Consider the following 24,742-nt stretch of genomic DNA (forward strand, 5'->3'; position numbering starts at 1 on the left):
TCGGGGGGAGGGTAGGATGGACAGGACAGGGCAGATGGATGGGCAGGATGGGCAGGATTGGGGGGATGGATGGGCAGGAGGGGGCGGATGGATGGACGGGAGTCGAGGGGGAGGGCAGGATGGACAGGACAGGTTGGATGGACGGACAGGACGGACAGGAGTGGGGGGGATGGACGGACAGGAGTCGGGGGGAGGGCAGGATGGACAGGACAGGGCGGATGGATGGGCAGGACGGACAGGAGTTGGGGGGATGGACGGACAGGAGTGGGGGGGATGGACGGACAGGAGTGGGGGGATGGACGGACAGGACGGACGGGAGTGGGGGGTGTGGACGGACAAACAGGACGGGGCGGGGTGGGGGCGGGAGCGTTAGAAGCGGGGAGGGACAAAGAGCCGGGCAGGGCAGGGCAGGGCAGCCAGCCTAAACCTCAGCGCCTTAATCCGGGGGAGGAAGGAATCCCGGGCTCGGGGGAGAGGGGGGCAGGAGGAGGGAGGAGGGGAACAGGAGGAGGGAGGAGGGGAACAGGAGGAGGGGAGGGGGCGTGGTCGAAGTGCTCCTGCCCGCCTGCCTGCCTGCCTGCCTGCCTGCCTGCCTGCCTGCCTGCCTGCCTGCCTGCCTGCCTGCCTGCCTGCCCTCCCGGCCGGCGTCGGCCCTCCGGAGAGAGGCGCCATCCTGCCCCCCAGGAGGACAGCTGTGCCCGGGCCTGGGGACCTCCCCCCCCCCCCAACGGACCTCCCAGGGACCCCCAGGGAGCCCGGCCCCGTCCCTCTGTCGTCTCCCCTCTGTCTCCCCTCTGTCGTCTCCCCTCTGTCTCCTCTCCCCTCTCCCCCGCCCCAGCCCTTTGGGGAGCCCGATGAAGGGTCCGGGGGCGGGCCTGGGCCGGTGGTGGGCTGTGCTGGGCCTCTGCGCCCTGCTGACCCGGGACGGCGCCTCCTGGACCTTCGCGGGACCCCGGTTCCCCAGCCGCAGGTAAAGCCCCCCAGGACCAGCACCAACGGGGAGCCTTGCCCGGGAGGCCCTGCCCCTTCTTCTGCCCCCCTCCGCCCCCGTCGCCCCACCCCTCAGGATGAAGGTCTGCCGTGGGTGGCAGTGCCCTTGCCTGCCAATCAACCGGTCAAACTTCTTTGGGTGCCGTGGGGCGTGTGTGTGTGTGTGTGTGTGTGGGGGGTCTTCCCCATCCATCTCAGTCAATTAGAGAAGCAGCGTGGCTCAGTGGAAAGAGCCCGGGCTTTGGAGTCGGAGGTCATGGGTTCAAATCCCGGCTCCACCAGCTGTCAGCTCTGTGACTTTGGGTAAGTCACTCCACTTCTCTGAGCCTCAGTTCCCTCATCTGTGAAGTGGGGATTAACACTGTGAGCCCCCCGTGGGACAACCTGATTACCCCATAACCTCCCCAGCGCTTAGGACAGTGCTTTGCACATAGTAAGTGCTTAATACATACCATCGTTATTATTATAATTATTATTATTATTATTAATTCCCTCCACCAATCGTGTTTATTGAAACCGCCCCCCTCGCCTTGGGACAGTTTGTGGGGGGACTGGGCGCGGGGGGCTGAGACCCCCGGGGCCTTTGACCTTCCCTCTTCCCCTTCCTTTGACTTGAAAATTGGATGTGGGGCTAGGCTCTGGACTGTAAATTCCTTGCGTGCGGGGAACGCGTCTGCCGACCCTGTTACTCTCCCGAGCGCTTAGTACAGCGCTTAGTTTGGTGCTCTGCAAACAGTAAGCGCTCAATAAAGTCCAGTGATTCACTGGGGCAGTCGGGGAAGACCCCCTTCCTCTCCTTCCCGATCTTGTTCCTAATCCGCCTAATCCGCCCCATGGGGCTTTAAATGGGAATTTCGTTCCCTGCCCTGCCCCCTCTCCCCTTCCTGCCCCCGTGACTCTATCCCCTCACTGGCTGAGGTCAGATGGGACCCTCATTCATTCGTTTATTCAGTCGTATTTATTGAGCACTTACTGTGTGCAGAGCACTGTATTAAGCACTTGGGAGAGTACAGTATAACAATAAGCAGACATATTCCCTGCCCATAATGAGTTTACAGTCTAAAGGAGGAGACAGACATTAATAGCAATAAATAAATGGCAGGTATGTAAATAAGTGCCCAGGATTGGGGGGAGAAGGATAAAGGGAGCAAAGTCAGGGCCATGTGGAATCGAGTGGGAAAAGAGGAACAGAGGGCTTAATCAGGGAAGGCTTCTTGGAGGAGATGAACCTTCAAAAAGGCTTTGAAGCAGGGGGGAGTAATTGTCTCCCTGGGGACCCCAGGGCCAGCCAAACTGGGGTGGAGGGTCGGTGGGATCGGAGGCCCTCCTACCCTTTTTCATTCATTCAGTTGTATTTATTGAGCACTTACTGCGTGCAGAGCACTGTACTAAATGCTTGGGAGAGTACAATACACTAATATAACAGACACATTCCCTGCTTGAAAGGCAGAGACGGGGGTGAGGGAGAGGCTGGGGGCCCTCCGGGACCTCCTGGTTTGACCCCAGGCTCTTTGTGCCCAGCCAGGGCAGGGCAGAAGAAAGGGAGGGAGGTGGGCAGGTCCGGATCGGGTCCCTCAGAGCCATCCTTGAAGGCTTCCTGAGGCCCTGGGTGGTACCCTAACCCTCACCCTAGAAAAGCAGCAGGGCCTAGTGGATGATAGAACCCAGGCCTGGGAGTCGGCAAGATCTTGGTCCTAGTCCCAGCTCTGCTGCCTGTCCGTGCTGAGACCTTGGGTAAGTCACTTCACTGGGTCTCAGTTCCCTCATCTGTAAAATGGGGACTAAGACTGTGAGCCCCATGTGAGACAGGGACTGTGTTCCACCTGATTATCTTGTATCTTCTCCAGCACTTAGTACAGTGCCTGGCACAGAGTAAATGCTTTACAAATACAGTGGTTTGGTTTTTTTTTTAAGAAAAGGCACCCCAAACCCCACCCAGTTGGAACCTTGGCTGTGTGGCCTTGAGCCAGGGCTCCTGGTAACTGGCTCCCGGCTGTGTATATTAGCTATAATTCTATTTCTCTGTTCTGAGGGTATTAACACCTGTCTACTTGTTTTGTTTCTGTCTCCCCCTTCTAGACTGTGAGCCCGTTGTTGGGTTGGGACTGTCTCTGTTGCCGATTTGTACTTTCCAAGCGTTTAGTACAGTGCTCTTCATGCAGTAAGCGCTCAATAAATATGATTGAATGAATGTATGAAAGGGTCTCCCAGAAACCCACCCACTACTAGCCGGGAAGCCCTCCCCTTCACCCAGTTCCCCACCCTCTAGGGCAGAAACTGATGCGAGGCAGGAAGCCGTGACCATTCACTTATTCCTGGCCCCTGGACTCACAGGAACAGCGTTTTTCAGGGTACCCTTTCTCCTTCTTCTTCCCTTCTCCCTCCCCAATCCCTCTACCTTTGGCCTGCTGTTCCTCGACAATGAGCCTTCATCCAGGTATAGGACAATAAGTTCGACTTCCTGCCTTTTCATCTCCTGTGCAAAGTGTAGCTAAGTCTCTCCCCCTGAGAGCTCCCCTCTCTTCCCCTTTTCACAGGCTTTTTCATCAGCCAGTCGATTAATCAATCACAGGGATTTATTGAATGCTTACTGTTTAAAAAAATGGTAATAATAATAATAATAATGATGACATTTATTAAGTGCTTACTATGTGCAAAGCACTGTTCTAAGCACTGGGGAAGTTGCAAGGTGACCAGGTTGTCCCACGGGGGGCTCACAGTCTTCATCCCCATTTTACAGATGAGGTAACTGAGGCCCAGAGAAGTGAAGTGACTTGCCCAAAGTCACACAGCTGACAACTGGCAGAGCCGGAATTTGAACCCACGACCTCTGACTCCAAAGCCCGTGCTCTTTCCACTGAGCCATGCTGCTTCTCTATTTGTTAATGGCTTACTGCGTGTTAATTCATTCTTTCATTCCATCGTATATGAGTGCTTACTGTGTTCAGAGCACTGTACTAAGCCCTTGACAGAGTACAATATAACAATAAGCAGACATGTTCCCGGCCCACAACGACCTTACAGTCTAGAGGCAAGACAGACATAAATATAAATAAATTACAGATACGTACATAAATACTGTGGGGCTGGGAGGGGGGTGATGAATTCAGGGAGCAAGTCAGGGTGATGTAAAAGGGAGTGGGAGAAGAGGAAAGGAAGGCTTAGTCAGGGAAGGCTTCTTGGAGGAGTTGTGCCTTCAATAAGGCTTTGAAGCCGGGGGAATGGGGCGGGGGAATAATTGTCTGTTGGATTTGAGGAGGGTGGGTGTTCCAGGCCAGAGGGAGGATGTGGGTGAGGGTTTGGCAGCGAGATAGACAAGATCGAGATAAATCGAGGAGGTTAGCGTTAGAGGAATGAGGTGTGTGGGCTGGGTGGTAGGTGAGAAGGAGGGGGCAAGGTGATTGCTTTAAAGCCCATGGTGAGCAGTTTTTGTTTGATGCAGTGGTGGGTGTGCAGCCACTGAAGTTTCTTGAGGAGGGGGAAAACAAGCGTCAAACACTGTTCTAAACACAGTCATTCTGTTGGACAGTCCTTGTCTCACATGGCTCACAGTCCAAGTAGGAGGGAGAAGAGGTATTTAATCCCCGTTTTACAATTGAGGAAACTGAAGCACAGAAAAGCCAAGTGACTTGGCCAAGGTCATACAGCCAGCAAGTGGCAGAGCTGTGATTAGGCTCTGACTCCCAGGCTTGTCTCTTCCCATTAGGCCACGCTGCTGCACGCTACTATGTGTAGAGGGCTGCACTAAGTGTTTGGGAAATTACGATTGTAATAGGGTTTGTCGTGCTGATCCCTGCCCACCAGGAGCTTACAGTCGACAAAGGGAAGGGAGCAGATCTTCCTTGGGGAGGGAACCAATGGGGTGGGAGGGGTAGTTGATGAAGAGGACCGGGTCTTAGTGGACCCGAGAGGAGAAGGGGCCCAAGGACCCTGGGGGTGACCTGCAGCTGCAGTGAATGATGAAGGTGGGCCACAGCCTGGTCAGGTCAGTCACATCGTGGGAACCTGGATTCGAGGGCCTGCCTGTGTGTACATGCGTATCTAGATGATCCATTGTACTGATGCTCAGGTGAGGAGTTACATGTAGGTTCAAGTCCCTAATAAATATGACAGTAAACACTATTAATCATCCACTGATACAGTGCATTATACCCAGAAGCACAAGGCATGTAATGTATGGTTAAGGGGTGGGGGAAGATTCAGGCTGATCTTGAACTAATTACAAGCACATCTCCCAAAGGTCTTCCCCGAATAAGCCCTCATTTCCTCTTCTCCCACCCGCTACTACGTCATCCTTGCACTTGGATTTGCATCCTTTATTCACCCCTCTCTCAGCCCCTCAGCACTTATGTACATATCCATTTTTTAAATTTATATTAATAAAAATGTAGTCTCCCCCTCTAGACTGGAAGCTCGCTGTGGGTAGTGAATGTGTCTACCAACTTGGTTATATTGTACTCTCCCAAATGCTTAGTATAGTGCTCTGCATACAGTATGTGCTCGAAAAATATGATTGATTGAGTGATTACATGGGCCATTCCTAGGGGAGACGGGGACTTGAACCAGTGGATGGTTAAAGGTTTACAAAGGAGAGAGAACCAATTAACAGTTCAGTTAACTGTTACCCTGAGCCCTTTAGCCTCTTCTGTTGCTGGGTCATGTGGTAAGTCAGCAGAGGGTTATAGTAGTAATAATAACGATGGTATTTGTTAAGTGCTTACTATGTGCCAGACACTGCTCTAAGCGCAGGTCGGACACAGTGCCTGTCCCACATGGGGCTCACACTCTTAATCCCCATTTTACAGAATAGGTAATTGAGGCCCAGAGAACTGAAGTGACTTACCATAGGTCATCATCATCATCATCAATCGTATTTATTGAGCGCTTACTATGTGCAGAGCACTGTACTAAGCGCTTGGGAAGTACAAACTGGCAACATATAGAGACAGTCCCTACCCAACAGTGGGCTCACAGTGTAAAAGGGGGAGACAGAGAACAAAACCAAACATACTAACAAAATAAAATAAATAGAATAGATATGTACAAGTAAAATAAATAAATAAATAAATAAATAAATAGAGTAATAAATATGTACAAACATATACATATATACAGGTGCTGTGGGGAAGGGATGGAGGTCAGATGGGGGGGATGGAGAGGGGGACGAGGGGGAGAGGAAGGAAGGGGCTCAGTCTGGGAAGGCCTCCTGGAGGAGGTGAGCTCTCAGCAGGGCCTTGAAGGGGGGAAGAGAGCTAGCTTGGCAGATGGGCAGAGGGAGGGCATTCCAGGCCCAGGGGATGACGTGGGCCAGGGGTCGATGGCCGGACAGGCGAGAACGAGGTACAGTGAGGAGATTAGTGGCGGAGGAGCGGAGGGTGCGGGCTGGGCTGGAGAAGGAGAGAAGGGAGGTGAGGTAGGAGGGGGCGAGGGGATGGACAGCCTTGAAGCCCAGGGTGAGGAGTTTCTGCCTGATGTGCAAATTGATTGGTAGCCACTGGAGGTCACACAGCAGATATGTGGCAGAATTTCCTGCCAGAATTCCCCCGGAATTCCCTGGGGGCAGAGAAGACAAGCCCCTTGAGGGCCCCTCCTCCGCGGTGGTGGGAGAAGGCACCTGACCCTCCTACCCACCTCCCACGCCTGGCGTGATGTGGATGGGGTCAGTGTGACCCACCGCCTCTGTTGGCATGGCCGGGCCTGGGCCTCCGCCTCTCTGCCCCTTCACCCCCACTCCAGGGTTCAGGCCTTGGATTCCAGAGAGAGATAAGAGGCATAAAGGGGGCTTTGTGCTGGTGGGGAGGGGGCGGCCCAAGAGTGCGTCCTGGAGGCTGGAGGGGCTGGGCCCCACGGTCCGGGAATGTGCCAGCCACACTCATTCATTCATTCATATTTATTGAGCACTTACCGTGTACAGAGCCCTGAACTGAGCACTTGGGAGATTACAATGTAACAATTTGAACTGTCACATTCCCCGCCCACAACAAGCTTGCGTTTTAGAGGGGGAGACAGACATTAATATCAATCAATAAGTGATGTATTATAAGTGACTATATTATAAATAAATGACAGATATATGACAGACATAACAGAGATATGGACAGAAGTGCTGTGGGGCTGGGAAAGGGGGATGAATAAAGGGAGCAAGTCAGGGTGATGCAGGAGGGAGCGGGACAAGAGGGAAGGAGGGCTCGATCAGGGAAGGCCTCTTGGAGGAGATGGGCTTTCAGTAAGAATTTGCAGGTGGGGCAAGTCATCGTCTGTTGGATATAGGGACGGAGGGTGTTCCAGGCTGGAGGCAGGCTGTGGGCGAGGGGTTGGCAGCGAGGTAGATTAGATGGAGGTACCGTGGGAAGGTTAGCAGATTAGTGCCAGGAATGTAAGTCCCCAGGGGCGGATCCTGGCAGCGGGAGCGGCTGGTACCCAGGGCCCAGCCTCCTTATGGTCCAAAGGAGAATTGCCCTAAGGGGGTCTTCCCCGGCAACTGAACTGCAGCCCCCTGGGTGGGGGCATTAAGAGCAGCATGGCTCAATGGAAAGAGCCTGGGCTTTGGAGTCAGAGGTCATGGGTTCAAATCCTGGCTCCGCCAACTGTCTGCTGTGTGAGTTCGGGCAAGTCACTTCACTTCTCTGTGCCTCAGTTCCCTCATCTGTAAAATGGGGATTAAAACTGTGAGCTCCCCGTGGGACAACCTGATCATCTTGTAACCTCCCCAGCGCTTGGAACAGTGCTTTGCACATAGTAAGCGCTTGATAAATGCCATTATTATTATTATTATTACAGTGCCTGTACTCACCCAAGTGTTTAGTACAGTGCTCTGCACACAGTCAGTGCTCAATAAATTCGATTGCATGAATGAATGGCACAATTAACGAGTACCACAATTATTAGTATTTTTATTATTCCCTGGGTAGGCAGGGATACGGAGGCACAGACATCTGGAATTCATTTATTCGTTCATTCATTCAATCGTATTTATTGAGCGCTTACTGTGTGCCGGGCACTGGACTAAGCGCTGGGAATTATAAGTCGGGAACATAGAGAAACGGTCCCTACCCAACAACAGGCTCAAGTCTAGAAGGGGGAGACAGACAGCAAAACAAAACACGTAGACAGGTGTCAAAACTGTCAGAACAAATAGAATTAAAGCTATATGCGCATCATTAAGTGGAATCACTCAGTGGTAATTTATTGAGCTCTGACTGTGCAGAGCACTGTACTAAGCGCTTGGGAAAGTGCAGTACAACAGAATTGGTAGATGCATTCCCTGCCCACAAGGAGCTTATGGTTTATAGGGGGACAGACCTTGAAATAAATTAGAGATGGGGGAGCTAGCACCCCATTTTTTACATAAGTCCTGTGGGCCTGAGGTGAGTGACAGAGTCAGTCAGTCAATCGTATTTATTGAGCGCTTACTGTGTGCAGAGCAACATACTAAGCTCTTGGGAGAGTACATTATAACAACAAACAGACATTCCCTGCCCACAAGGAGCTTCCATTCTAGAGGGGGAAGGGATCCACAGACAAGTGCATGGCCAAAGCTGAGGGGAGGGCGGTTAGAAGAAATAAAGGGCTTAGTTTGGACAGGAGTCTTGGAGAAGATGTGATTTTAAGAGGGCTTTGAAGGTGGAGAGGGTACTGGATTGTGGGATGAGAAGGGGGAGAGAGTTCCAGGCCTGAGGGAGAAACTGGGCAAGGGGTTGGAAGTGAGATAGACAAGAAGAGAATAGGTTGGCATTAGAGGACCTCAGATTGTAAAAGGAGATCCGCAAGGTAAAATAGGAGGGTGAGCTGATCGGGTTTCTTAAAGCCGATGGTGAGGAGTTTCTGTTTGTTGTGGAGGTGGATGGGCAGCCCTCTAGGTTTTTAAGAGTGAGGAGATGTGGACATAATAATAATAATAATTGAGGTATTTGTTAGGCACTTACTTTGTGCCAAGCACTGTACTAAGCACTGGGGTGGATACACGTAAATCGGGTTGGACACAGTCCCTGTCCCACATGGGGTTCCCAGTCTGTCCCCATTTTACAGATGAGATAACTGAGGCCCAGAGACGTGAAGGGATTTGCCCAGGGTCACACAGTAAATATCAGTACCTCCCCCAAAAGGCCTTCCGTGACTTAATCTTCATTTCCTCTTCTCCCACTTTTTCCTGCTTTGTCCTTGCACGTGGATTTGCTCTTTTTATTCACCCCTCCCTCAGCCCCACAGCACTTACGTACATATCTGTAATTTATTTATGTTTGTGAGTGTCTGTCTTCCCCTCTAGAGTGTAAGCACGTTGTGGGAAGGGACCATGTCTACCACCTCTGCTGTATTGTTCTCTCCCTAGTGCTTAGTACAGTGCTCTGCACACAGTAAGCGCTCAAAAATAAGATTGATTGATAATAGTTGTAGTACTTACTGAGCACCCACTTGGTGCAGTGCCCCATACTTGGGAAGTACAGAATAAATAAATAGACACATTCTCACCCCGCAAAGAGCTTGCACTCTCACGGGGGAGACAAACGTAAACATATTTACGGAGTGGTCAAAATAAATAGTCGAGCAGCATGGTCGAGTGGATAAGAGCACAGGCCCGGGAGCCAGAAGGACCTGGGTTCTAAACCTGGTTCTGCCACTTGTCCACTGTGTGACCTTGGGAAAGTCACTTCACTTCTCTGGGCCTCAGTTACCTCATCTGTCAAATGAGGATTGGGACTATGAGCCCTATGGGACAGAAACTGTGTCCAACTCGATTTACTTGTATCCATCCCAGAGCTTAGTACAGTGCCTGGCACATAGAGCTTAATAAATACTAACACTATAATTATTATGATGGATGCCTGAGTACCAAGGAAAGGGTAAATAAGCTCCTAAATGCTAGAGGAAAGGAGTCTAAGAGCACTTGGTAGAAATCAGGGCAGGGCAACAAGCCTTGTTTCCCTTTGCCGCAGGCCCATCAGACACCTTGTTTCTGCTGCTGTTGGCCTGGGGGTTCCCATCTGGGCTGGAATGGCATTGTCAATCCATTGATCAGTGGTATTTATTGAGTTCTTATTGGGTACAGAGTACTGTACAAAGGGCTTGGGAGAGAATGGTGTAAGAGGCTCAATTCCCTGCCCACAACGAGTTTGCAGTCTAGCGGGTGGGGTTTCTGCCATGCCCCGGGGAATGCCGCCCTTCTAGAGGGGCAGGAGGTGTTCCTCTCCACTCCCCACTCCTCCCATCCCTGGCTCTTTTTCACAATGGTTTTTGGCGCTGGGCCCAATTGGCTGGATCCTGCCATTAACTCAGGATAGCATTCCAGGTTGGGGGTGATGGGAGAGAGAGAGGCCGACACACCCCAAGTTCCCTGGGGCTGGGAGAAACGCCCTGGCCCCCAATCCCCTCCCACCTTTCCACCGAGCCTTGCGTGAAGGGCCTTGGGGGAGGTGGGCAGCTCTCCAGGTGCATCGAGGTGCCAAGTTGAGCTTGCTTTGGCCCCCCACAGTCCTCCGGTGTCTGACTGGAACCTGAGCCCCTGAGGCTGGAGGGGAAAGCAGGAGGCGGAGAGAGGACAGACTGGTTCTCCAAGGCCCTCTGCACACCCACCCCGGACCTTGGCCACCCCTCCTCCTCCTTCTTCTCCTCTATCTGCTACACCATGCTGCTTATCAATAAATACCATTGATTGATTGTGAGCCCACTGTTGGGTAGGGACCGTATATGTTGCCAATTTGTACTTCCCAAGCGCTTAGTACAGTGCTCTGCACATAGTAAGTGCTCAATAAATACGATTGATGATGATGATTGATGATTGATTGACTGATTCTCCAGGAATACCCTGCCTGGCCTAAATCTGCTAAATCGTAACCTCTTTGAATCAGGGATTGTGTCTATTAACTTGGTTGTACTTTAACAATAATAATAATAATATAGCAATAGTAATATTTATTAAGTGCTTATGTACCAAGCACCGTGCTAAGTGCTGGGGGAGATAGAAAATAATCAGATCGGACACAGTCCTTTGTCCCACACAGGGTTCACAGTTTAAGGGAATGAAGCAGTATGGCCTAGTGGAAAGAGCACAAGTCCGGGAGTCAGAGGATCTGGGTTCTACTCCCAGATCTGCCATTTGGCCTGTTGTGTGACCTTGGGCAAGTCACTTAACTTCTCTTTGACTCAGTTTCCTCAACTGTAAAATAGGGATTAAACACCTCTTCTTACTTTCCCCAAGTCTGTGAGCTCCAGTCCCAGGTTCCCCCCAGCGTAGTGGATAGACCACAGGCCTGGGAGTCGGAAGGTCATGGGTTCTAATCCCGGCTCCTCTACTTGCCTTCAGTCTGACCTTGGACAAGTCACTTCACTTCTCTGTGCCTCAGTTACCTCATCTATAAAAACGAATTGAGACTGTGAGCCTCACGTAGGACGGGGACTGTGTCCAACCCAATTTGCTTGTAATTATTCAGTCGTATTTATTGAGTGCTTACTGTGTGCAGAGCAGTGTACTAAGCGCTTGGAAAGTACAATAAAGCAATAAAGACAGACAGTCCCTTCCAACAATGGGCTCACAGTTTAGAGGGGGGAGGCAGACATCAATACAAGAAAATGGGCATCAATGTAAATGAATAGAATTATAGATACATACGTAAGTGCCATGGGGTGGGGTGAGGGGGGAAGAGCAAGGGAGGGGGAGTTGAGGAAAAGTGCTTAGTACAGTGCCTGGCATTCATTCATTCATTCAATCGTATTTATTAAGCGCTTACTGTGTGCAGAGCACTGTACTAAGCACTTGGGAAGTACAAGTTGGCAACATATAGAGATGGTCCCTACCCAACAGCGGGTTCACAGTCTTGAAGCGGGAGACAGACAACAAAACAAAACATACGAAGCACTTAAGTACCATAATTATTATTATTATTTCCACAGCTGTAAAATGGGGATTAAATACCTCTCCTTACTTCCCCTTAGACTGTGAGCTCCAGGCCCAAGTTTCCCACCCAGATTTCCTGAGGGTTTCTCCTACACTGACCCCAGGGTGGTGAGGGTGGAGCCCTGGACCCCTTGGCTCCCTTCCGACTTGTAGCCCCCCTTTTCCCTTCCCTTCATCCTTGAGGCGAGCTCCGTGAACACCCCCCCACCCCCTTACTCCAACCCCACCGCCCCACCCATCCCACTCTGCACTCCCACCCACCGCCGAGGGGCCCAGGAAAAAGGTTTTGTTTGAAATCCTTGACGTGAGCGCCACTTTCTCCCAACAGCCCATCTCAAATAAACCCAAACTTGCCAGAAAATAAACAGTGGAGTAGGAGGCTGGGGCGGGCCTGCCAGGGATGATTTTAATTAGGAGGAAAGAAAAGTTTCCTCCTCATCTCCTGGAAAAGAAAGGGAGGGCAGCCCCGAAGCGGGTGAGGGTGGGGGGAAGGTAATCCTCGCTCTGATATCCTGCCTGTACTGCAGCCCCTGTGGGAGGGGCATTTGTGCAGAAAGGAAAATATGGGGGCCTGCCCCGGGAGGGCTGGTAGATGAGAGTAGGTGGCTCTGCGTTGGTGTCAGGATTTGCACTCGGGGCCCCGTGTTTGGGAACCAGCTTGCTTTGACACACCCAGTAGGGGCTCAGCCTGCCTTTCCCCCCTACCCCTAACTCTAGCTTCCTCACAGTTGCTGGCCGGGCTTATTTTTCAAAGCCTTTACTCTCCCAAGCTCTTAGGACAGTGCTTTGCACACAGTAAGTGCTCAATGAATATGATTGAATTAATAAATGGACCTGCCGCTGGAACCCTTCCACCCCCGAGTTTTGTTGGCAGCCTGGATAATAACGATGGTCTTTGTTCAGCGCTTACTATGTACCAGGCACTGTACTAAGAGTGAATGGGAGCCTGGAGAATTGAGGGCTAATTCAGGGAAGGCTTCTTGGAGATGGTATGATTTTAGTGGGGCTTTGAAAGTACAGAGAGAGAGGTGGTCTGTCAGATAGGAGACGAGAGGTAGTTCCAAGCCGGAGGGAGGACGAGGGTAAGGGGTGGTGGTGACGCAGGCAAGATGGAGGTACCATGAGTAGGTTGGCATTACAGAGAAAGCACAACCCTCTGTGGGCCTCACTCTCCGCCCTGTAAAACGGGGATAATAATAATGCCAGCCTCTCCCACTCCCTTCTGCATCACCCTTGCGCTTGGATTTGCTCCTTTTATCTCCTCAGCCCCACTGCACTTGTGTAGAGAAGCAGCGTGGCTCAGTGGAAAGAGCCCGGGCTTTGGAGTCAGAGGTCATGGGTTCAAATCCCGGCTCTGCCAATTGCCAGCTGTGTGACTTTGGGCAAGTCACTTAACTTCTCTGTGCCTCAGTTCCCTCATCTGTGAAATGGGGATTAAAACTGTGAGCCCCCCGTGGGACAACCTGATCACCTTGTATCCCCCCAGAGCTTAGAACAGTCCAGTGCTTAGAACAGTGCTTTGCACATAGTAAGCGCTTAATAAATGCCATCGTTATTATTATTAAATAGCCATAATTTATTTATTTATATTAATGTCTGTCTCCCAATCTAGACTGTCAGCTCGTTGCGGGCCAGAAACGTGTCTGCCAATTCTGTTATATTGTACTCTCCCAAGCGCTTAGGAAAGCAGCATGGCCTAGTGGATAGAGCCCAGGCCCGGGAGGCAAAAGGCCCTGGGTTCTAATCCCAGCTCCGCCACTTGTCTGCTGTGTGACCTTGGACAAATCACTTCACTTCTCTGAGCCTCAGTTATCCCATCTGTCAAATGGGGATTAAGACTGTGAGCCCCACATGGGACAGGGTCTATGTCCCACCTGATTAGCTTGTATCTACCCCAGCATTTAGGCTAGTGCTTGACACATAGTAAGCACTTAACAAATACCATCATTACTATTAGTAATAGTGCAGTGCTCTGCATACAGTCAGGGCTCAATAAATATGATTGATTGATTGATTGAAAAAAGCGCTGAACAAAGGCAAGGTTTCCTTTTCGGGCACAGCCTGGGAGAGCTGTTCCCACCACCCCCCGTCTTCCTTCCCAGCTCCCTCCCACTGGCCAGTTATGGATCAGGAAGCACTCTTTTCTCCTTGGGATCGGTTAATAGAGTGCTCTGCACACAGTAAGTGCTCAGTCAATACGATTGAATGAGTTGAATGACTGAATCCCGAAGAGCCAGCCAGGAGGCAACCCTGGCCCCTCATCACCCCTAACCGTGCGGTCCATTTCAGAAACTGGTGCTCGTACATGGTGACACGGACGGTCTCCTGCCATGTCCAGAATGGCACTTTCCTGCAGAAAGTGATGCACAGCTGCCGCTGGCCCATGCACTGCTCAGGGAACAGGTGAGAGACCATGTCCTCCTTGCCCTCTCTGCCCTTTCCGCCCTCCCTCCTGATCCACTTCTTCCCACTCTCAGAAGAGAGGTGGAGTCACACTATCATCCTTATTATAGAGAAGCAGCATGGCCTAGTGGGTAGAGCACAGCCCTGGTAGTCAGAACGTCATGGATTCCAAGCCCTGCTCCATCCTTTGCTGTGTGACCTTGGGAAGGTCATTTCTCCGGGCCTCAGTTCTCTCATCTGGAAAATGAGGATTAAGACTGTGAGCCCTAGTGTCCAACCCAATTATCTTGTATTTACTCCACTGCTTGGAGCAGTGCCGGGCACATAGTAAGTGGTTAACAAATACCATAATTATTATTATTTTTATTATTATCTGGGGCCAGGGCGAGGGGGTGCTAGAGAAGGATTTCCCTCCCAGTCTCCCCCATCCCAGAGGCTGAAGAGTTGGGCTCCTTGTTCTCCTATCTTGCTCTACTCTCTGCTCCCTTCAGTAATAACTGTGGTGTTTAAGTGATTACTGTGTGCCAAGCACTGTTCTAAGCGCGGGGGTAGATACAAGGTAATGATGATCACACAGTCCTTGTCCCTCAAGGGGCTCACAATCTTGATCCCCAAGGTAACCGAGGTCCAGAGAAGCAAAGTGACTTGCCCAAGGTCACACAGCAGTCTGCTATGCCAGGCTGCTTCAAGGACTCCCTAGGCCAAGGATCCTAGTTTCGGGGAGAGGAGGAAGTCCCGAGCCCAGGGGCTGAGCGGAGTGGGTGGACGGTCTTGGGCTCTTTTGCAGCTACAGGACAGTGGTGAGACCCACCTACAAGGTGATGTACAAGACGGTGACCAGCCTGGAGTGGAAGTGCTGCCCAGGCCACGTGGGGACCAACTGTGAGGAAGGTAGGGAAATGCTGCCCGTCTCCCCCACCTCTCTGCATCGCTACCCCTGGACCTCAAGCTCCATTTCCACCCCCGCCCCCATATTGCTGAGCCTGACCCCGGGCTTGGGAGCAAGTGAGGTAAGAAATGTGGGGGGTGACAGGACTTGCGGGCTCTGGGCCTCTTCTCCTTGGCTTAACTTCACCTGAGATCTTGGGTGGAGTGGGGTGGGAGGAAGCCAAGCCCCCCAGGGGATAAAGGCAGTGGACCCCAGGGGATTGGGAATTCGAGCTCCCAACTTCGCTTTGGGTCTCTGCTATGGCATGCCGAGTAGCGTGGCCGCAGGCCCCATCTGGGCCTCAGTTTCCCCACCACTAACAGGAAAAAGAGAGATGGGCCATTTCCTGCTGGGAAGACTGAGTGGATGCTAGGCTTTGGGTGTCCCAGGGGATGGCCGTGGCACTTGTTTGTGCTTCGGCACATGTGTGAATGCCTCAGAATCTGCGTGTCCCCCCCTCACGCCCCCAGGTCAGACAGCTCCCACCGTTGCTTTCAGGGAGGGGGCTCTGACCAGAAGTTGGTTTCCAGGGGCAGGCGAGTTTGCCAGTCTCACTGGAAACATCTTGAGTGAGTATTGGTCGCTTCCCATTCAACGTTGCTGCCATCCCCCGAAGCCCAGGAGGCCTGAGGCAGGTTCCGTTGGACACCCCTCATTCCCGCTCCCCTCCCCCGCCTTCCCTTGGGGTTCCAGTGGGGCCTGAGCTTTGGAATGAGGCTGCTTCAACCCTGGGGTCAGTCAGTCAATCGTATTTATTGCATGCGTAATGATACTACTACTAATAATGATGGTATTTGTTAAGGGCATACTATGTGTCAAGCACTGTTCTAAGCGCTGACGTAAATACAAGCTAATCAGTTTGGACACAGTTCCGATCTCACATAGGGCTCACAGTCTCAATCCCCATTTTACAGGTGGGGTAACTGAAGCACAGAGAAATAAAGTGACTTACCCAAGGTCACACGGCAGACCTTTCTGACTCTTAGACCCGTGCTCTATCCACTATGCCATGCTGCTTCTCCACTTGAGCCCATGGCCGTAGTTTATATTAATGCCTGACTCCCCTTCAAGTTCATTGTGGGTAGGGAACGAGTCTTCCAACTGTGGTGTATTGTACTCTCCCAAGTGCTCAGGACTGTGCTCTGCTCCCACTCGATAAATACCAATGATTAGTTGATTGGGGCTTATGCCGGTAGTAGGTTGCAACTCCTGTAGGGGTGAGAATGGTTCCCGGCCCCCATCAGGACCTGGCCCAGGGGAGCGCGGGCTGATTCCAACCCCGAGCCTCTGGGACCGTGTTACCTGTCCCGGTCAGACGGGAAGCATCTGTCCAGGAAACATTCCTTTCCCGGTCATCACCGTCCGGGAGGGAAGCGGGGGTGCTCACTCGAATTGCATCACCTTTGTTCTAGTTCCCACTCCGATAAGGTCTGGTTAGTTCGCTCAACTGGAAAGATTTTGAATCCCAAGAGGCATGGGAAGCTTTTTTGGGGGTGGTGGGTGGGAGGGCAGGGGAGGGAAGGGTAGGAGGCCACTAACTGGAGCCCTGGGACACTATCTCCCCAGATCAATGGCAGACTCCCCGACCAATCAATCAATGGTATTTATTGAGCACTGCCTCTGTACAGAGCACTGTACTAAGAGCTCGAGAAAGTACGACGCAATCAAGTTGGTAGACGCGACTGCTGCCCCAGGCTCACACAGAAAGAGATATAAAACTAAGTACTCTATATATGCAAAAATACCCAAGGCAGAGTCTTTAAGTGTCCTTAAGATGGGACCGAGTAAATGAGGAGTAATAGTCAATATAAGAAAAAGGAATTTCAAACCAAACCCTGGCTTAACCATAGATGAACGCCAGTTTGATACTGGTCTTTGGCTTTTGTCTTCTGTGGAAGGATCCTCAGCATGGTTTCTGTGACTTCCGTTTGAGCAAGGAGGTCAAGAGGAAGCCAGCCTCCGATGCCTCCTCATTTTCCCCTTTCTCCTCATCTCTTTTGGGTCCCAGTCCTTCAGTGGATTTGTCTGGGCTCTGGCCAACGATATTCCCTTCTAAAGACACATCTTCCCCAAGAGGCCTTCCCAGACTAAGCCCTTTTTATCCCCCCTGCAATGACTGTGTACTTGTCTGCGTACCCCTTAAGCACTTTTGATGCTCACCGCTCAACCCAGCCTCACAGTACTTATGTAAATAGTCTAATAGTCTGTTATTTCCCCTATCCCTGTTCTATTTTAATGTCTGCCTCACCTTGTAGACTGTACGGTCTTTTTTTTAGGGTATTTGGTTAAGTGCTTACTATGTGCCAGGCACTGTTCTAAGTGCTGGGATAGAGACGAGCTAATCAGCTTGGGCACCAGTCCATGTTCCAAGTGACTTGCCCGTAGTCACACAGCAGACAAGTGGCAAAGTCACGATTAGAACCCACGTCCTTCTGACTTCCATATCCAGGCTCTATCCACTAGGCCATGCTGCTCCCTTTCTTATGGGAAGGGATCATGTCTACCCACCCTTTTGGAACATATTTCCCCAAGCATTTCAGAACAGTACTCTGCATACAGCGCTCGCTGTCTAAATACCATCGACTTGCTTGATCCCTAGGTGAGCCGGCCCCTCCATGGTGGATGGTCAGGACACCTTATCACAGTCCCTTCCCTGGCCCATGAACCCTCTCTTGCTTGGCGTCCTTAGTTTCAGCCTCCCGCCCCCCCAACCGCCGCGGCCTGCTGACCACTATAGGGCTGAGTCCCAGGTCCAGCTGCTTCCCTGTTGGGCCCTTTCCAAGATGTCCCATTCCCCTCCCCACTGTCTCCTGCTTCCTGACTCCCCTTCCAGGACCAGCAGCCCCCCCACCCCGAGGGCACCGGCCTACGTCACCGTGGGAGTCCCCCGGGGTCAGAGGGTCTTGGGGGTGGAGGGGAGGGGAGGGTCAGGGCCTCAGTTCCCCCCTCCCGGCCCCGCATGGGCCGCTCCTCCAAGCCAGCCGCCATCCCGTGGGATCAGCCAGGCGGAGAAACCTGGGCGGGTGCCAGGACTCCCGGGCTCCATCCCTCCTTCCTCCTTTGCCATCTTTGGGCACGGACTTGGGAGTCAGAGGAAGTGCATCCTGTTTCCAGCTCCACCACTCATCTGCTGCGTTACCTTAGGCAAGTCATTTCACTTCTCTGGGCCTCAGTTATCTCATCTGCAAAATATGGATGAAGACCAAGCCCCGTATGGGACAGGGATTTTGTCCAACTCGATTAGCTTGTATCCATCCTTGTGCTTAGTACAGTGCCTGGCACATAGTAAGGCACTTAACAAATACCATCATTATTATTATACTCTGGGCTTCAGTTACCTCATCTGTAAAATGGGGATGAAGACTGTAAGCCCCATGTGGGACAGGGACTGTGTCCAACTTGATTACCTTTTATCTACCCCAGAGCTTAGAACAATGCTTAGCACATAGTGAGCACTTAACGAATACCGTAATGATAATTATTATTAACCCAGGGCCTGGAAGGGTTGGGGGGGAAGGAAAGAGAGGCGAGAAGGGCCCTCCCCGGGACCAGAGGCCTGATTGCTGCCGGGCTTGGCTTCGGCAGGTGGGTCTGGGGCAGGGGGCGGCTGAAGGACAAACCCTTCTCACCTGGGCCCCGGGCAGGCGGGGGTGGGAGGGCAGGGTGTGTCAGGGCCCAGATGGGAGTGCGGGCAGGCTGCCCACCCGCAGGAGCTTTGGCGGCTGGGCAGCTGGGTGGGTGGATGGCACCGGCCCTGGCTTCAGATTTGGCAGGGCTGCCGTGAGGCGGGAAGAAGGGGGTGGGAGCCTCTACTGGGAGATGAGAGAGGGAAAGGGGTACGGGACATGTGTGGGAGTTGGAGGAGGGGTTTCCGGAGAGATGGATGACCAACGCCTGTTATTAATAACCCGTCTCCTCCTCCAGCTGCCTGGGAGCCCTCATGGTGGGGGATTAGAGAAAACCAGGGGCTGTTTTGCCCCCAGGGCCGTCACAACAGATCAGTCATTTGCAATGGTTCCTGCCACCTACCCGGGGGTGGGGGGCTCCCCCATGCTCCTCTCTTCCCATGCTTCTGTGGCCTAGTGGAGAGAGCAGGCAACTGGGAGATCCAAATTCTAGTCATTCATTCACTCAATCATATTAATTGAACACTTACTGAGTGCTCTGCACTGTACTAAGCACTTGGGAAAGTACAACAATAAACAGACACATTCCCTTCCCACAATGGCCTAGTCCTATTCTGCCATTGACCTGCCTCATGGCCCTGGGTGATTCACTTAACCTCTCTGGGCTCCCGTTTTCTCAGTTGTAAAATGGGGAGAAGATCCTTGCTCTCGCTCTCCCTCTTAGGCCATGAACCTGGTCGGGGACAGGGACTGGATCCCATCTGATCATCTTGTGCATGCCCCAGTGCTTAGCACAGTGCTTTAGCACAGAATGGATGCTTTAAGATATACCACAACTGAGAACTAGCAGTCACCCAAAAAAGGTATCTGGAGCCAGCTCAGAGCATATGCGAGAGGCTTCTAGGAAAGGAGGGGGTGCACATGGGTAGTCAGTCTGTCGATGGTATTTATTGAGCGCTTACTGTGCTCAGAGTAGTGTACTAAGCACTTAGGGAGAGTACAATCCAATAGAGTTGGTAGACATATTCCCTGCAAATGAGAAGGGAAGCCAGCTGAGAGAGAGAGAGGGGAAGACAGGGGGTGGGGGGCTAGTGGAATTACCACCCATTTCCTTTTTAATAATAATGATGGTATTTGTTAAGCACTTACTATGTGCAAAGCACTGTTCTAAGCGCTGGAGGAGGGGATATAAGGTGATCAGGTTGTCCCACGGGGGGCTCACAGTTTTAATCCCCATTTTACAGATGAGGGAACTGAGGCACAGAGAAGTTAAGTGATTTGCCCAAAGTCACTCAGCTGACAATTGACGGAGCCGGGATTTGAACTCCTGACCTCTGACTCCAAAGCTCGTGCTCTTTCCACTGAGCCATGCTACTTCTCTAAGCTTCTCTTTTTCTTTCTCTCCCCCCTCATTCCCTCCCCATTGTCTCCCACACCATCTTTCTCCCTCTTGTCTGTCCAGCCCCCCAGCAGCTCCCACTGTGAAGGTGACAGGACCTTTTTCTCCTTCCTGCTGAGGTCACCGGAGTGGACGCCCCTCCTCCTTCCCTCACTCTGTCAGAGGTCCAGCTGTTCCCCGACCCCTCCCGGGATCCCCGACCGCATTTCTGGATCATGCCGGATCTCTGGCCTGCCGTAGTGTCCCTTTGGTTGAAGCCCAGGGCCTCCTATCCCAGCCCAGCCCAATCAAGTCCAACTGCCCTGGGGATGGGGCCTGGAATTTTTTTTTAATGGTGTCTGTCAAGTGCTTACTGTGTGCCAGGCACTGTTCTGAGCAATGGGGTAGGTACAAGGTAATTAGGTTGGACACAGTCTACATCTCACATGGGGCTCACGGTCTTAATCCCCGTTTTATAGATGAGGAAACTGAGCCCAGGGAAGTGAATTGACTTGCCCAAGGTCACATATCAGACAAGTGGCGGAGCTGCGACTCGAAGCCTGGTCCCTCTAACGTCCAGGCCCGGGCTCTATCCAGTAGCCCACACTGCTGTACCCCTCCTCCTTCTCCATCCCCACACCCTGGGCCCCTCATCCCCGGCCTCCCGACTCCCCTCACTTCCTCCCCAGCAAATATTTACAATTGCAAAGTAAACTCCTTGCAAGGGTGGCCAGAGGCCTCAGCCCAGGAGCAGAGGCCTGTGACTCTGACCAGACCTGACCAGACGGTGGAGGACAGGCATCCAGTTAAACTTTGCCCGGCCCCTCCTCCTCCTGCCATCTCACCAATGGATTGAGAGAGGAGAAGGGGGATCAGTGAACCCCTTGGCTGCTGAGACAGAGAACTGCATGGTTCTGTGTCCAACGTAATAAACTTGTATGTGCCTGAGATTCAGAGAGATCTGGGTACTAACCTTGCTCCGTCACTTGTCTGCTGTGTGACCTTGGGCAAGTCACTTCACTTCTCTGTCCTCAGGCCCCTCATATGAAAAACGGGGGTTAAGACTGTGAGCCCCACCTGGGAACGGGACTGCGTCCATCCTGCTTGCTAATCTTGTATGTACCCCAGTGCTTAGAACAGTGCTTGGCACATAGTAAGCACTTAACAAATACCATCGTTATTACCCCAGTGCTTAGGACACTGTTTGACACATAGTAAGCACTTGACAAATACCATTAAGAAAAAGAATTGGCAGGGTTGAGCTGAAACTGGGCACAGTGTCAGGGGGGTGGGGGGAGGTGAGGGGCAGGCGGCCATTCCTGGTGGGAATAGCGGTGGGACAGAGCCTAGGCTTGGAAGCCTATCAGAGATTGAGGGGTAGTCCCTGAGTCCTCATGTCTTGGGGACCCTGGCAACCAGGTGGAGGCTGGGAGGAACTTGGGGAGGGGCCCCCTCTCCCCAAACTGGGGAAAGGAAAGACGAAGCAGTGAAAAGGGTAGAAAAGGGAACAGAGTGAGGGGGAAAGAAATGCTGGGGAAAAGAGTGAAGGGCACACATCATCTTCCCTCTAGACCGTAAGCTTGTGTGGGCAGGAAATGTGTTGATTGTTCTTTTGTACTCTCCCAAGCACTTATTACAGTGCTCTGCACACAGTAAGCGCTCAATAACTATGATTGACCGACTGACTTCACCCCCGTCCATCCTGTCTGGGGCGGAAGCCTCCCCTGCCCAGATGGAGGCCGCCTAGAAGGTTCAGCTCTCGTTGCATAGGGACAGCTGAGACCCCACAGAGACAGGGCTCCCGCACACCTGGCTGCTTAGACAGGTGATGAGGCCTGGGCCAGGGCAGACACCCAAGGACACAGCCGGGGCCAGTAGACAGGGTCGATCCGGGAGCTTCAGCCCCGACCCTGGGCTCGGGACTAGATTGGCTGCCCGCACTGTGGGCCTGGGAACTGGGAGGTGGGTGCCTCCCCTCCCCTCCTTTCTCCAGCCTCTCCCCTCCGCCTGCATGCTGCCACAGTTGGCCGTTTTGGTTTCTTTGGTAAATACAGTTCAAGTGGAAGGCGGGACAGAAGGTGGAATTCCGTGACCGTCCTCCGTAATGTCAGGCGGCTGGTCACCCTGGCAACAAAGGACGGGAGGTTGTGGGGCAAGTGGCGTAGGAAGTAAGGGCAGGGGCTTGAAGTCCGGGGCCAGGAGAGGCGGGCAGAGGCTGTAGGAGAGAGCCCACACAGCGTCAAACCTGCTCTAATTTCTTTTTAATGGTATTTGTTAAGCGCCTGCTATGTGCCGGGGATGGTACTAAGTGCTGGAGGTAGACATGAGCTAATCAGCTTGGACGCGGTCCCTGTCCCATATGGGGCTCACAGTCTTAATCCCCATTTTGCAGATGAGGGAATGGAGGCATAGAGAAATGAAGTGACTTATCCAAGGTCCCACAGAAGACAAGTGGCAGAGTCATGTTTAGAACCCAGGTCCTTCTGACCCACGAGCTTGTAAATAAAAAAAAAATTGCAGATATGTACGGAAGTGCTGTGGGGCTGAGGGAGGGGTGAACAAAAGGGAGCAAATATATGTGTAAGGGTCATGCAGAAAGTGGGAAAAGAGGAAATGAGGGCTTAGTCGGGGAAGGCCTTTGGATATGTGCCTTCAGTAAGGTTTTGAAGGTAGAGAGAGTGATCGTCTGTCGAGCATGAAGAGGAAGGGCATTCCAGGCCAGAGGCAGGACTTGGATGAGAGGGCCATGGCAAGGCAGATGAGATGGAGGTACAGTGAGTAGGTTGGCATCAGAGGGGCGAAGTGTGGAGCCGGGTTGTAGTGGGAGAGCAGTAGGAGGGGGCAAGCTGACTGAGGGCTTTCGTATCTCCTCCAGGAAGCCTTCCTGGCCTCAGCTGTCATCGCCTGACCTTATTTTCCCTCCCTACTGTCTCTTCCACGCACTTAGTTGCACCACCCCCATCCAAGCTGGCTGTCAAGGGTGTGAGGCTGGTAGTTTGGAAAATGAACTGAATCAAAGCCCAAGCCTGGCCTCAGACCTCCCTTCCCTTCCCAAGAGATCCTGCCCCTCACAGGCTGTAAGAAAGCTGGGTTGCCCATTCTCATTCCTGAGGCTCCTCTGGTCTTCTTTGTCTCAAGCTGGAAGTTGGGATTCAATTTTAATATCCTCTTTCCAAGGAACCTGATGTGGTCAGAGACTTTATAGCCTTTTTCCCAGACCCCCACAAAACTACATGGGGAGTGGAGGAGAGGGAGGGAAGGAGCGATTCCATCCCCATGGGCACGTCACTGCCTCGCAGTGTCTCCACCTGGAAAATGGGGGCAGATCCATCAGGGGGCCTCGAAATGGGGACCCAGGGGTCCCAAGTGTCCCTGGGTTGGCAGGTGGGGTTTCAGGAATGACATCTCCCAGAAACGCGTGGGACTCACAGGTACCTGGGTGGAAGTAGGGGGGACGCTACGCCCCTTAGGCCCCCTGGGATTTCTACCGAAGGTCCAAGGGGGTCGTCAGGAGGTAGAGGGCGAGGTGCACGTGCCCCTGCCCGTCGGAGTCCGCCGTGGCAATGGCGTTGTCACGGGCGCCACTGAGGCCCGCGCTCCTCCGTTACAGATGCAGCTCGCACCCTGGACTTCTCGACGGCCTCTGCCCGCCGGGGCCCCGGCCCTCGCAGTCCCGTGCTCCAGCCCAGCGCTACCTCAGGTGAGCGAGGGGGCGAGGGGCCAGGAGTGAGGGACCGGGCTGGATGCTCGTGGGGGCGGGGACGGGGAGCACAAGTCCCTCAGGCCTTCCCTGTCTGTCTCCAGAAGGAAGAGGGCAGGGTCCCATGTTGGGAGGAAAGAACCTTGCACCATTAAAAGAGAGAGTGGGGCCTGAAATAACCATGGCGACCTGCGGGTACTGCAGCATTTCAATCTGCCAGAATGAGAGCAATTAACCGTAATTAGCTCCGGGAAATTGATTGGCCCAGGCCCAGGGCAGGGGCGGGGGGGCTCTACACACACCCTCCCCTCCTTTCCTCACCCTCCCCACCGCCTCCCAGCCCAGGATGCTGGTGAGGAAGTTAAGGAGTTGCAGGATTTTCCATTCCAGTGGCTCACGAATGTTATTTTCCTTTTGTAAATCCAAGCTGCAGCTCAGATCAGTTCTGTTAAAAGGAGGCACAAAAAGGCTTTTTGCAAGCAAGGGGGAACCAAAGGTGGAGCCGGAAGGGGCGCGGAGTTTGGACGGGTGGGCGGGCGGGCCTGTCCGAAGAGAAGAGTGCCTCCTGCTCCGAATTGCAGGATGCCCGGCGCTACCTACTGCCCCTCGGGGGGTCTCATGGCAGCTGCTGAACCATTTGGGACAGTTGGGGCATCACCTGCCGGAGAGGAGGGGAGCCAAGCTTCCTTTGGCTTTTTCAGGGTGTCTGAACTGCAGCAAGGTGCTGGAGCTGACGGAGCGACTGAATCTGCTGGAGTCTAAGGTCAGTCGAGCGTGACACAGGGACCTCTTCCCCCTTGCCCACTTGAGCTCCCTGGCCCCTCTA

At 52.8% G+C, this 24,742-nt stretch overlaps 1 protein-coding gene across 8 annotated transcripts in view; it reads left to right on the forward strand.

The window, feature by feature from the left end:
• Positions 1-628: 628 nt before the first annotated feature.
• EMID1 (EMI domain containing 1) overlaps positions 629-24,742 on the forward strand; it is a 34,319-nt gene continuing 10,205 nt past the window's right edge. For all 8 annotated transcript variants that reach the window (XM_038763135.1, XM_038763136.1, XM_038763138.1 and 5 more), the window contains exons 1-5: positions 629-970; positions 14,171-14,284; positions 15,072-15,175; positions 23,827-23,916; positions 24,618-24,679. In XM_038763135.1, coding sequence (XP_038619063.1) covers positions 855-970; positions 14,171-14,284; positions 15,072-15,175; positions 23,827-23,916; positions 24,618-24,679 — 486 coding nt within the window. In that variant the 5' untranslated portion in view covers positions 629-854. The remainder of the gene's footprint in view (positions 971-14,170; positions 14,285-15,071; positions 15,176-23,826; positions 23,917-24,617; positions 24,680-24,742) is intronic.

Source organism: Tachyglossus aculeatus, chromosome 21, assembly GCF_015852505.1.
Source record: "Tachyglossus aculeatus isolate mTacAcu1 chromosome 21, mTacAcu1.pri, whole genome shotgun sequence".
Taxonomy (NCBI): Eukaryota; Metazoa; Chordata; class Mammalia; order Monotremata; family Tachyglossidae; genus Tachyglossus; species Tachyglossus aculeatus.